Source organism: Dryobates pubescens, chromosome 20, assembly GCF_014839835.1.
Source record: "Dryobates pubescens isolate bDryPub1 chromosome 20, bDryPub1.pri, whole genome shotgun sequence".
NCBI lineage: Eukaryota > Metazoa > Chordata > Aves > Piciformes > Picidae > Dryobates > Dryobates pubescens.
The window spans coordinates 7,759,530-7,770,361 of NC_071631.1; the positions used below are offsets into that span (position 1 = coordinate 7,759,530).

The 10,832-nt window shown below is 65.1% G+C and overlaps 1 protein-coding gene across 2 annotated transcripts in view; it reads left to right on the plus strand.

The window, feature by feature from the left end:
* SCMH1 (Scm polycomb group protein homolog 1) overlaps positions 1 to 7,752 on the plus strand; it is a 65,411-nt gene extending 57,659 nt beyond the window's left edge. Inside the window, exons 13-16 of one of the 2 annotated variants that reach the window (XM_054170928.1) lie at positions 501 to 632; positions 4,943 to 5,143; positions 6,193 to 6,335; positions 7,550 to 7,752. In XM_054170928.1, the coding sequence (XP_054026903.1) occupies positions 501 to 632; positions 4,943 to 5,143; positions 6,193 to 6,335; positions 7,550 to 7,675 (602 nt within the window). In that variant the 3' untranslated portion in view covers positions 7,676 to 7,752. The remainder of the gene's footprint in view (positions 1 to 500; positions 633 to 4,942; positions 5,144 to 6,192; positions 6,336 to 7,549) is intronic. The other variant, XM_054170929.1, reaches the window with a different exon arrangement.
* The last annotated feature ends 3,080 nt before the right edge of the window (positions 7,753 to 10,832 follow it).

Below are 10,832 nucleotides of genomic sequence, written 5' to 3' on the forward strand. Positions count from 1 at the left end.
ACCCTGCCTGTGCAGCCCTTGGCCAGCTGCACAGAGGACTCTCACACCACCTCAGCTGCTTCCTGCAGAGAGCCCCGTGGCTGGGAAGCATCTGGGGAGGAGCAGCAGCAGCAGCAGCTGGGGCACTCGGGGGTCCCTCTGGGGCGAGGCTGAGCACTTGAGCACATTTCATGAGGTGCAGGGGACGGCACCAGGGGCTGTCTGCAGGGCACCCAAGGGTTCCCTGTGCCTGGAAGGGGAAGAGTGGGGAGGAGCAGGATGAGCCAAGGGGTAGAAGGAGGAGCCATGGAATGGAGCCAGTCAGAGGTGATATTTGGGGTGCCCAGGCCCTCGGCTGGGTTGCTGTGCTGGCTTCAGCCTGCCGAGCACTGAGGTGTGCTGGGCACCCTTTACACGGGCTGCCCCCAGGCTGGTGACACAGGGGAGGCTGGAGTGACTCTGGCAGGGCTGGAGTCACCAGCAGGGCTGCACTCTAAAGAGGGCTTCTTCTCTTTTCCTAGACAGAAGCAGCTCCTTAGACGTCTCTCAGCAGGGACCGGGCCGGGGGGCCAAGCGCTATTGCCAGGAGTCCCCTCCCTACAGTGCTCCTCTCTCCCCCAAGTTACCAAAGAATGACCGGCACCCCTTGGAAGGTGAGCACTCTGCCCTCTGCCCCAAGCTGCCCTTCACACAGCCCTCTGCTGGGCAGGGCAGGGCAGGGCTGGGGCTGCCCTGCTCCAGCGGGCTGCCCTGGGTCGCGCTCGGGGTGCTGCAGGGGCAGCCGGCAGCCGCTCGCTGCCGAGGCAGAGTCTGCAGGGGGCTGCGTGAGGCATGTGGAGCACAGGGAGGCTTCACACAGGGACAGCATGGTGGGCTTGGAAGGCACCTCCAGAGATCACCCAGCCCCAGCTCCCTGCCAGAGCAGGGGCACCCAGGGCAGGGCACACAGGAACGCCTCCAGGTGGGGCTTGAACGTCTCCAGAGGAGACTCCGCAACCTCCCTGGGCAGCCTGCTCCAGGGCTTTGCCACCCTCAGAGAAGTTCCTCCTCATGCTCAGATGGAACTTCCTCTGTGCAAGTTCATGCCTTGTGCCTCTTGTCCTGTCACTGGGGACCACTGAGGAGAGCCTGGCCCCCGTCCTGCTGGCCCCCACCCGCCGATGTTTGTGAGCATTGATCAGATCCCCTCAGCCTCCTCCAGGCTAAGCACCCCCAGCTCTCAGCCTTTCCCCACAGCAGAGCTCTTCCAGTGCCCTCAGCATCCCAGTCCTGTGCTAGACTTTCTCCGGTAGCTCTCTGTCCTTCTTGTGCTGGGCAGCCTTCCAGCCCTGGCAGCCATCATCTAGCCCCACATCCTCTGGGGTTCATCACCCACACTTGAGCTCTGTGTGGTACCAACCATCACAGAACTGCCTGCTTGCTTCAGTCCATCTTCCCCAGGCTTTCCCATGGTGGTTTGCTGCAGAGTGTTGGACAGATGCTGCTGTGCAGCTGGACAGGCAGGAACCTGCTGCCCTTGCCCAGGATCTCATCTTGTCCTCCCTAAAGAGCAGGGAGGCTCTCAGGAGCTTGTGCTCCACCAGCTCACCCAGATCAGCCCTGGCCTGCAGCACCCCTGCTTCCTGCAGCAGCCTGCAGCACTGCTGCAGGGCAGCTGTGCCAGGCCTCACAAGCAGCTGCAGAAATGCCCTCTTTGCTGTGTGGTCCATGGGCAGCTGGGAGATTTCCAGGGGGCCCAGGGGGCTGGAGGACTTCCCAAGCCTGAGCAGGAGTCTTCTGTAACTGCTCTTCCACCTCATCCCTGGCTCATCCCTGTGGCATGCCCAGAGCAGTCCAGGCCCCGGTGTGCAAGTGGAGAGCAGTGAGCAGCTGGAGTCCTTCCTGTGAGGGTGCTGGGCCTGTTGGGTGTGAGCTGCCTGCAGCAGCTTGGCCTTCCTCTGCTGCTGGCCCAGGCAGGGGCTGTGCAGGGCAGGGAGTAATGAGCTGCAGTTCCAAATTTCATCTAGAAGTGAACTTCTCTGCCACAGCTAACAGCCTGCTCCTCCTCTCCAGGCAATCCCAGCCCAAGCAAGGAGGTTTGCACCTCAGAGAGGTGTATGGGGAACAGGAGCCTGCAGCAGCCAGCTCTGGAATGTTTCTGGGGCTGCTCCCAGGGCTCCCTGCAGCTCCCCAGCAGGGCAGGCTCTGGCTGCAGCACTGTGACACACTGGTGCCTGGACAGCTGCCAGTTTGCCAGGCTGGAGGCAGAGGGTGGCAGTGGGAAGCCTTCCCTTGTCCTTGGGAGGGCTGAGGAGGGCAGCTCTCTCTTGCATTGTTTCTCTCTGGCAGCCAGGGGCGTTTCTGTCACCTCTTGCTGAGGAGCTGCAGTCCCAGCACAGTGGGGAGCTGTCCTTCAAGGGCTGCCCGTGGCTGGGAGCAGTGGGAGCCTGCTGGCTGTGCAGATCAGAGCTCTGCTTGTCATGTGCTGGCATGGACAGCTCTGGAAGGCACAGCACTGGCAGCTGAGCTATCCTGGAGTTCTCTGCCCCCTGCCTCTCCACCACTGGTGGGGGCAGGTTCTCCTGCAGGGTGCTCAGCACAGGGCTTGGCTGAGAACCAGCACTTTGGGTTAGAGAATGAAGCAGGCCTGGGGAGACTGCTGGGCAGTGGCTGTGCCCAGGCACCGCTGTGCCCTGCCCCTTGCACACCCTGGGGTCTGCTACAGATGATGCACAGGGCTGGGGATCCAGCCTGGCTTTAAGCAATTCCAGGCTTGGAGCCTCCAGAACTCCTCTGGGCAGCCTGTTCCAGTGCCTCACCTCCCTCATGGGGAAAAATTTCTTCATGTCCAATCTAGAATGAACTACTTCAGGTTTGAATCCACTGTCCCTCACCCTGGCACTCCCAGCCCTTGCCACAAGTCCCTCCCCAGCTCTCCTGGAGCCCTTCAGGTTCTGGAAGGCTGCTCTGAGGTCTCCTTGGAGCCTTCTCTTCTCCAGGCTGAGCAGCCCCAACTCTCCCAGCCTGTGGTGTGCAGGGGGAGGTGGTTCCAGGGGTTTTAAGCAGAAGTGTCCTGTTGGATGCTCTTGCTGTGAAGAAGCTCCTGTGGAGTGCCCCTGGTGCTGGCACATCCCCTGTGTGAGCCTGAGCCAGGGAATCTCCACCCAGCCAGCTCAGCACTGGGTTTGCATCCAGTCCTGTGCTGAAATGTGATGTGGGGAGGTGGTGTGAGAGTGAGGGAGGCCTCCAGAGCCCTGAGTCAGAAACCACCTTCTGCAACAGGTGCCAGCACCTCTGCCCACGGGGGAAGCTGTGCCACAGGGGCAGCACACAGCACAGTCAGCAGGGCAAGAGCTGCCTCCAGAGCAGCACTGAGGCTTGCAGGGTGTGCTGCTTGCTCCTGAGAGCAGCCCAGAGACCTCAAGACAAAGAAAGGCAGAAATGCCTCAAGGGCAGAGTGCCCAGGAGACAGAGGGTGGCAGTGCCACAGCTGATAGCCTCAGCTCTGCTCCTCTGGGTGCCCAGCAGGCAGGCCAGAGGGGTGGCTCCGTTCTGCAGCCTCAGGGGAGGGAGCTGGGAGCTGCCTGCCTGCAGCTGGCCTCACCTCTGGCACCTCTGCTGCAGCAGAGGCTCCCAGGCCACAGCACAGTCCTGGCTCAGGGCAACCAGAGCTGGCAGTCTGCCTCCACAGCCGGTGGGGCCCAACCTCTGCAGCACTCAGGGAGCACTTCAGGCTCTGGCAAGCTGCATGGAGCCTCACTGGAGCATGGCAGCATCAGCTGCAGCTGTTGGGGCTCAGGGGCTGCAGGCTGGACTCTGCACCCCCCCAGCATCCCAGCTCAGCACAGCCTCCCCGTGCTGGCTCCTCACCTGCTGCTCCTGTGCTCTGGGAAGCCTCAGGGGAGAAACCTGGGGCCTGGCTGGGCCAGTTCAGGCTTTTCACCCTTGCCACCTACTGTGGTGGCTGAGTGGCTGCAGCTCAGGACTGGGAGCTGCCCTGAGGCTCTCAGACACTGGGAGAGGAGCTGCAGCTCCCATCCTTGAGTGCTCCTGGCTGCAGGAGCTGCTTTCCCCTCTGGCTGCACAAACGTGCCAGGGAGCTCATAATGAAGGCCAGGGGTAGTGGAGGAGCACCCAGGAGACATCAGGGCCACCTGGGCTGTGCCACAGTAAAACCCACAAGCCCCTGTGGGCATGGGGTGAAGCTGGCACAGTGTGACAGCACAGGGACATCTTGCTGGCTCAGCCAGTGCCATCTGCAGAGCTTCTTCAGCCCCTCCATCCTGACCCTGCCTCTGACAGCACCAAATGTGTCTCTGCAAGTGCCAAGTCACGCCGGGCCCGGGAGAGCCCTCTGCCATGTGCCAAGGTGGTGACCTTGGTCAGGCAATGAAACAGCCCAGGGGGAGGTCAGGAGAGGTCACCAGCCCCTGGCTTTTGGGGCTGGAGGACCAGCAGGGTGTGAGAACGTTTCCTGGCCACGCTGGTGTAGCTCAGCTGCTGAGAGGAGCCTGCTGCTCCCTCCAGCTCCATGCCTGCTGCTCTCCTGGCTGCAGGGCTCTCACCCTGTCCCCCACGGTACCCAGTGCCCGGGCTGGGACCCTGCACACCGCTGCCAGTGCCAGGCAGTGCGTGGCCCCTCGGGGAGCCTCCTCTGCCTGCTCAGGGCTGGGTGTGACATCTGTGTCTCCTGGCATCCAGCACGGGCAGCCCCGCGCCCGCTGCCACCCCCGTGTCCCACCGCCACAGCAGGGCCTCTGGAGGTGCTGAGGCCATGGGAGCTGGTGGTGGCATTAACAGGGCAGCTGCTGCTCCAGTCTGGGCACCAGCCCTTGTCACTCTAGCTGGTTGGACTGGCATCTGCCAGGCGTTTGCCAGGCCTGCCCTGGTTGCCGTGCTCCGGAGCAGCCCAGGGCAGCGTGGCCCTGCTGCCGCGGGGCTGCCGCGGCGCTCGGTGCACTGACTGCAGCTTGGTGCCTTCCAGGTGAAACCTTCGTGCTGGGAGATGGCCTCCCAGGGCCCCTGGAGCCTCGCCTGGACCCCATGGACTCTGCCTTGAACTCTGTGCATTCCTCCAGCCACAGCCGGAGCTGCAGAGACTTTCGCCTGCAAGGCTACAGACACCCGCAGCAGCCCCCGAGCCTCAGCCCCGGCGCCGCCGCCCTGCGCAGGCTCAGCTCCGGGGGTAAGCGCCGCCCAGCCGCGCCGGCAGCGGCCGCTGCCCGCTCCCGCTGCGCCGCCCGGGCTCCGGCGAGGACCGGGGCCCGGCCCTGCGGGGCTGCCGGGCTCTGAGCGCTGAGGCTGCCTCTGGAGGGCTGGCGGCGGGGGGTGGAAGGCGGAGAGGGCTCTGCGGGGTCACACTGCGCTGTGGTGTCGGAGGGGAGCGGGAGGGAGGCGGGAGCTGAACTTGCCAGCCTGGGCAGGGGGCTGGCAGAGTCACAAAGAGGTGTCTGTGAGGGTGGGTCAGGAGTGGGCAGAGAGCTGCCTGGTGAGGCTGGGAGCAGGGAAGGGTGGCCGGGAGGACGCTCCAGCAGCACTGCTCCGAGTGCAGGAGCAGGGCCAGGAGAGCTGCTGCCATCGGTCCAGCAGCACATGGCCAGAGCAGCTCTTTGCACAAGTTGCAAGGTCAGGTGCATGGCATCGCTGAAAGCCTCTGGACAGCTCAGGCTGCTGCTGCCTTGCCCTGGCTGCCCTGGCACCTGTGTGTGCAGGCAGAGCTGCAGCCAGGAGCTGTGCTGCTGCCGGGGCATGGGGAGCAGGGCCAGGCTTAGCTCAGGCTGTGCTTCAGGGCAGCAGCGTCCCACAGGGGCTCAGCCAGCAGATGCAGCTGCTGGAGGTGACCAAGCTCTGCTGTGTTCAGCTTGCTGAGGGTGGGGAGCGAGGGGAGAAGCAGCCTGTGGGAGAGAGGGGGGAGGGGGGAATTGCTTTCTGCCAAGGTGGGAGCCATCAGCAGATGGACGGGGGGGAATGGGAACAGGAATGGGAATGGGGGAGCAAACTCAGCTCAGGGCAGGCAGAGGGAAATTCAGATCTAGAGAGAGGAAGAGGGCCTAGGGTAAGGGAGGGCTCCCTCTGAAGCAAGGAGCGAGCTTGAGCTCAGCAGCGGAGGCTCTGGGGCACGGCTGGGACTGTCCCTGCCAGCACTTAGGCAGAGGACAGCGGCAGGGGAGGGACGGCCGAGCGCTGGGGGGGCCCGGGCACGGCTGGAGTGACCCTGCCGCCTCCCTCCCGCAGGCTCGGACAGGTACCTTGGCTCTCGGGACGCGGCGAGGCCGGGCGGCCGCGACCCCTCCTGCTGGACGGTGGAGGAGGTGATGCAGTTCATCCGGCAGGCAGACCCCCAGCTGGGGCCGCACGCTGACCTCTTCCGCAAGCACGTCAGTACCCGAGCCTGCCCCGGGGCTGGGGCTGGGGGGCAGAGCACCGCGGGGGCATCCAGGAGAGCCACAGCGGCAGCACTGGGTGCCTCTAGAGTTTGTGCTGAGGAAAAGCTGCTCAAAACCCTGCCCACACCCTGGCCGGGATGGGGCTCCTCTTGCTCAGATATCACAGCACAGCTCCTGAGCTGCAGCTGAGCCCCAGCACTCAACACAAACCCCTCTTCATCCTCTCTCTATCCCCTCTTCATCCCTTCTCCATCCCCTCTCCATCCTCTACCCTTTCTCTCCCTTCTCCATTCCCTTTCCATCCCCTCTCCATCCCTTTTCCATCCTCTCTCCACCCCCTCTTTTCAGCCTGCAGCAGATTTCCCCTGGCAAGGGGCATGTTCCAAGGGGGGGGTCACTGAGTGCCCTGCTGGGCTCCCTGTTTCCCATGCCAGGGAGTCTCCCACTGCTCTGGTCCTTGAGTGTGTCTGGCAGTGTCCAAGAGCTGCAGACACAGCACTGAGTTTGTGCAGTGAGAGCTGCACAGGTTTGGGCACCTCCACATCCCGAGTCCTGCCAGCTTGTCCTGCCCATGTTAGAGAATCACAGAGTGGGCTGGGCTGGAAAAGCCTTCTGAGATCATCCAGTGCAGCCCCTCAGGGGAGGAAGCACCAGAGGGAGCTTCCCTGGTGGGACAAGAGGGGATGGACACAAACCTGAACACAGAAGTTTCATCTAAACATGAGGAGGAACTTCTTTACTTGGAGGGTGCTGAGGCCTGGAGCAGGCTGCCCAGAGGGGTGGTGGAGTCTCTTCTGGAGACATTCAGGGCCCTCCTGGATGTGTTCTGTGTGCCCTGCCCTGGGTGACTGCTCTGGCAGGGGGTGGGACTGGATGATCTCCAGGGGTCCCTTCCAACCCCTAGCATTCTGTGATGGGCAGGATGGAGGCAGAGGCAGTGCAGGGCAGCAGTCCCTCACTCAAGGGCACCATCTCCCCACTCCTGGAGAGGCTGTGCCCACCCTGCAGCTGTCCTGCCATGGCACACACAGCCAAGGGACCCAGCTGTGAACCCCAGGAGGCTGCCAGGGCGCCGCTGCTGCCCATGGCCCCTTGGACAGGGGTCCAAGCGGCCCTCGTGCTGCAGGCAGGGTGGGAGGCAGGGGGGCGGCGGCGCCGGGCCGGCAGCGTGCCGGGCAGGGCAGTCAGCGGTGTCCCTCTGGCAGGAGATCGACGGCAAGGCCCTGCTGCTGCTGCGGAGCGAGATGATGATGAAGTACATGGGGCTGAAGCTGGGCCCAGCCCTCAAGCTCACCTACCACATCGACAGACTCAAGCAAGGCAAGTTCTGAGCGGGCCCCGGAGCTCCGCTCCCGCCCTGCCCGCTCGCCAGGCACGCACGCAGCCCCCGCTGCCGGCGGGGCAGGAGCCCGGCGCACGGCTGCCCCCGGGCCTCCAGCCGTGGCTCCTGGTGGAAGCAGAGCGTCTGTCCCTGCTGCCCAGCCAGCGCTGCTCTCTGGACTGCTGCTGGCCCCGCGGTGGGCAGCAGCTGTGGGCAGAGCCCGCGGGCGCTGGCTGCTCCGCTCCCCGTCGCCGCGGCTCCGCGCTTCGAGGCGGCCAACGGCTCCCATCCCCTCGCGGGAGAGGGGGGCCGGGCTGGGGGCTTTGCGCTTCACTGGGCAGCCCAGCTGTGAGGGCACAGCGCCCCCAGCCCACGCTGAGTGCCCCCAGCCCACGCTCAAACCCCGCGGCGCCGCGTCGGGCTCGCAGCAGCAGCCCCAGCCCTGTCTTCCACTGCCAGGGGAGCCTGGCCCTGGCCGCTCGCCCCCGAGCTCTGCCTGCCCCCCAGCAGCCTCCCCCGGCGGTGCCAGGCTGCAGGCTTCGTGCTCCTTGCTGACTGGGGAGGCCACGCCAGGAGCAGCTGTGGAGGGCCAGGGCTGGCAGCTGGGCCCGGTGTGCCCGGGGCGGGCCCGGTGTGCCCGGGGCAGGCCCGGGCCGGCGCTGGAGGCTGCTGGGATGCTGCAGGACTCCCCTGGCCCTGCCTCGTTGGGATTTGGGGTTTTATGATTCTTTCAAATGCTGAAAGGATTCTTTTCTACCTGTTGGACTCGCAGCTCCTGGAGCTTGGTAGCCAGAGGTGCAAAGGTCTTCCCAGGGGCCCTGCTGGCCCTCTGGTGTCTGGGCAAGGCTGGAGGGGCTGGCAGGTCAGTGGAGCCCGGGGTGACCCGTCCCTGTGCTGCTCTTCCTGCCAGGGCTGTGCAGAGGACACCTCTATGGCTCAGACCCTCCCATGTATTTATTGTTGATGGCACTTGAGCGCTGTCTGCAGTCCCAGGCACTTGGCTGCAGCTGCAGGAGGCCACCCAGCCCCAGGCCGTGTCCCCCGGGCAGCAGCTAGCGGGGCCAGGGCCACAGCTGTGCCCTGGAGACCGCCTGCCCCGGCCCCACACCGGCTGGGGCAGGGCTGACTGGAGAGCAGGAAGCAGGGCAGAGGGCAGGGCCGTGCCGGGCCGTGCCGGGCCGTGCCTGTGCATGCTCCGCTCCCCTCCTGCTGCCTTCTGCAGCGGCCGGAGGGCTGGGACAGGATCTCCCCTGCAAGCACTTCTTGTCCTCCTGCCTTTAGCTCACCCTCTGCCCCCAGAGAACATCTCCCACCCTCACCCCTGCCAGCTCCGGGGCCCTGGCCGGCAGCAGAGCAGCTCCGTGGTGAGCACCCTCCGGGCTCTCACATGGGGTCAGGCTTACCCCGAAGGGGAAAAGTTGAAGCACCCCCAGAGTGCCAGAGAGGCTGTGCTGCCCTGCTGCTGCCCGGCCGGGGCTGGGGGAGCTGGGCTCAGCCTCCTGCCTCACGGCGCCCAGCCGCTGCTGCTCCCTGCGGGCAGCCCCGGGCGGCGCCAGCAGAGCTTCCTCTGCACTTCTTTTACCTTCGGTCGTTTATAAATAAAAGGATAACGGAATCCCAGCCGCGGCCCTGCGTGCTCCGAGGGCAGCATCGCCCCAGGGAAGGGGCAGAGGACGGGGGGCGCCGGGGCACAGACCCAGGCCGCCGCAGCCCTGCCCCTCCAGGGCCGTTTGTGAAGCGCTGGGCTGAGAAGGACCGGCTGGATCCGGTGATGGTTAGTGGCAGCAAGGAGAGGAATCGGCCTCTGCCCGCCCTCTGCCCAGCCCTTCTGACCCCCCCCCAGGCCCCTCAAGAGCAGTGAGCTCTGCCTGGTCCCACCCAAGGCAGCTGCTGGCTGCCGTCGGGGATGGTTTGCCCCCGAGCAGCCTGGGCAGCAGCTCTGCAGGTCCCGGTGCTGCCCCACACCCAGCACCTCCTGCTCCTGCTGAGCAGCTCCCAGCCCCTCCTGCTGCAGCAGCCTGGGTGCTCAGGGACGTGGCAGTGCGGTGGGCAGAGGCTGGGGCCGGTCTTGGTTCCTGGGGGGCTCCTGGGGGCGTTGGGGCAGGGAGCAGCCCTTGGTGGGAGGTCCTGGCCCCATCACTGCACTCACAGCCCAGAGCTGCCCTGCCATGGTGCCCTGAGGGAGGGGAGAGGGCTGGGCAACCACCACCCACAGCCCGTCATGGGCACACGGTGGGGGGAAGCTGAGCCCTGAGATAGCCCTTGCCTGCCAGATTGCCCAGGGAGGCTGGGGCTGCCCCCTCCCTGGAGGTGTTCAAAGCCAGGCTGGATGAGGCCTTGAGCAACCTGGGCTGGTGGGAGGTGTCCCTGCCCCGGGGAGGGGGTTGGAGCTGGATGAGCTTTAAGGTCCCCTCCAACCCATTCTGTGGTTCTGTGGCAGTGCTTCTCCCCTCAGAGGCTTCCTGGCACCCCTGGGTGCCACCAGGCAAGCCCCACTCCCCACTGGGCAGGAAGAGGAGCAGGAGGGAGCAAATCTTCCCTCAGGCATGGTGTAGAGCGATGCCCCTGACCCCTGCCCTGCAGAGGCTGGAGGCTCAGCGCAGGGCCTCAGGTTTGCAGGAGCTGAGGCAGACTTTGGCACCTCCAGCCCCTGGGGGTGGCTCTGGACCTGGGCTGGGCCCCTTCACTTCTTTCCCTCCCCCAGGCTACAGAAGCAAGAGAGCAGCTCCTGGCCAGTTCCTCCTTTTATTACAAACCAGCACTTCCCAGCCCAGGCAGCTGCAGTGGGGGCCCAAACAAAACCACGGCAGGGAAGAAAACAGATGAGGAGGGAGGCAGGTGAGGAAGAGGCCTCCCTGCTGAGAAGCAGGCAGGGTTTGCTCAGCAGCTCCACCTGGGCCCAGGTTCTGCAGCAGCTGCAGAGGGGAAGAGGGCTGCAGAGAGCTGGAAAGGAGCAAGGAATAGTGAGAGGTGTGGGGAGGACACTGCAGCTGCTGCAGGGCATGGGGCTGGGGTCTGGCCTCAGCCAGGCTCAGAGCCGCAGCATCACCACTGTGAGCCCCTGGAGAGCTCTGCCCAGGGTCAGGTAAGTTCCTGCCCCTGGCTCCTGCTGACCAAAGGCCAACCCCGGGGCTGGGGGGGTGGGGAACAAAGCAAGAAGTGCAGAG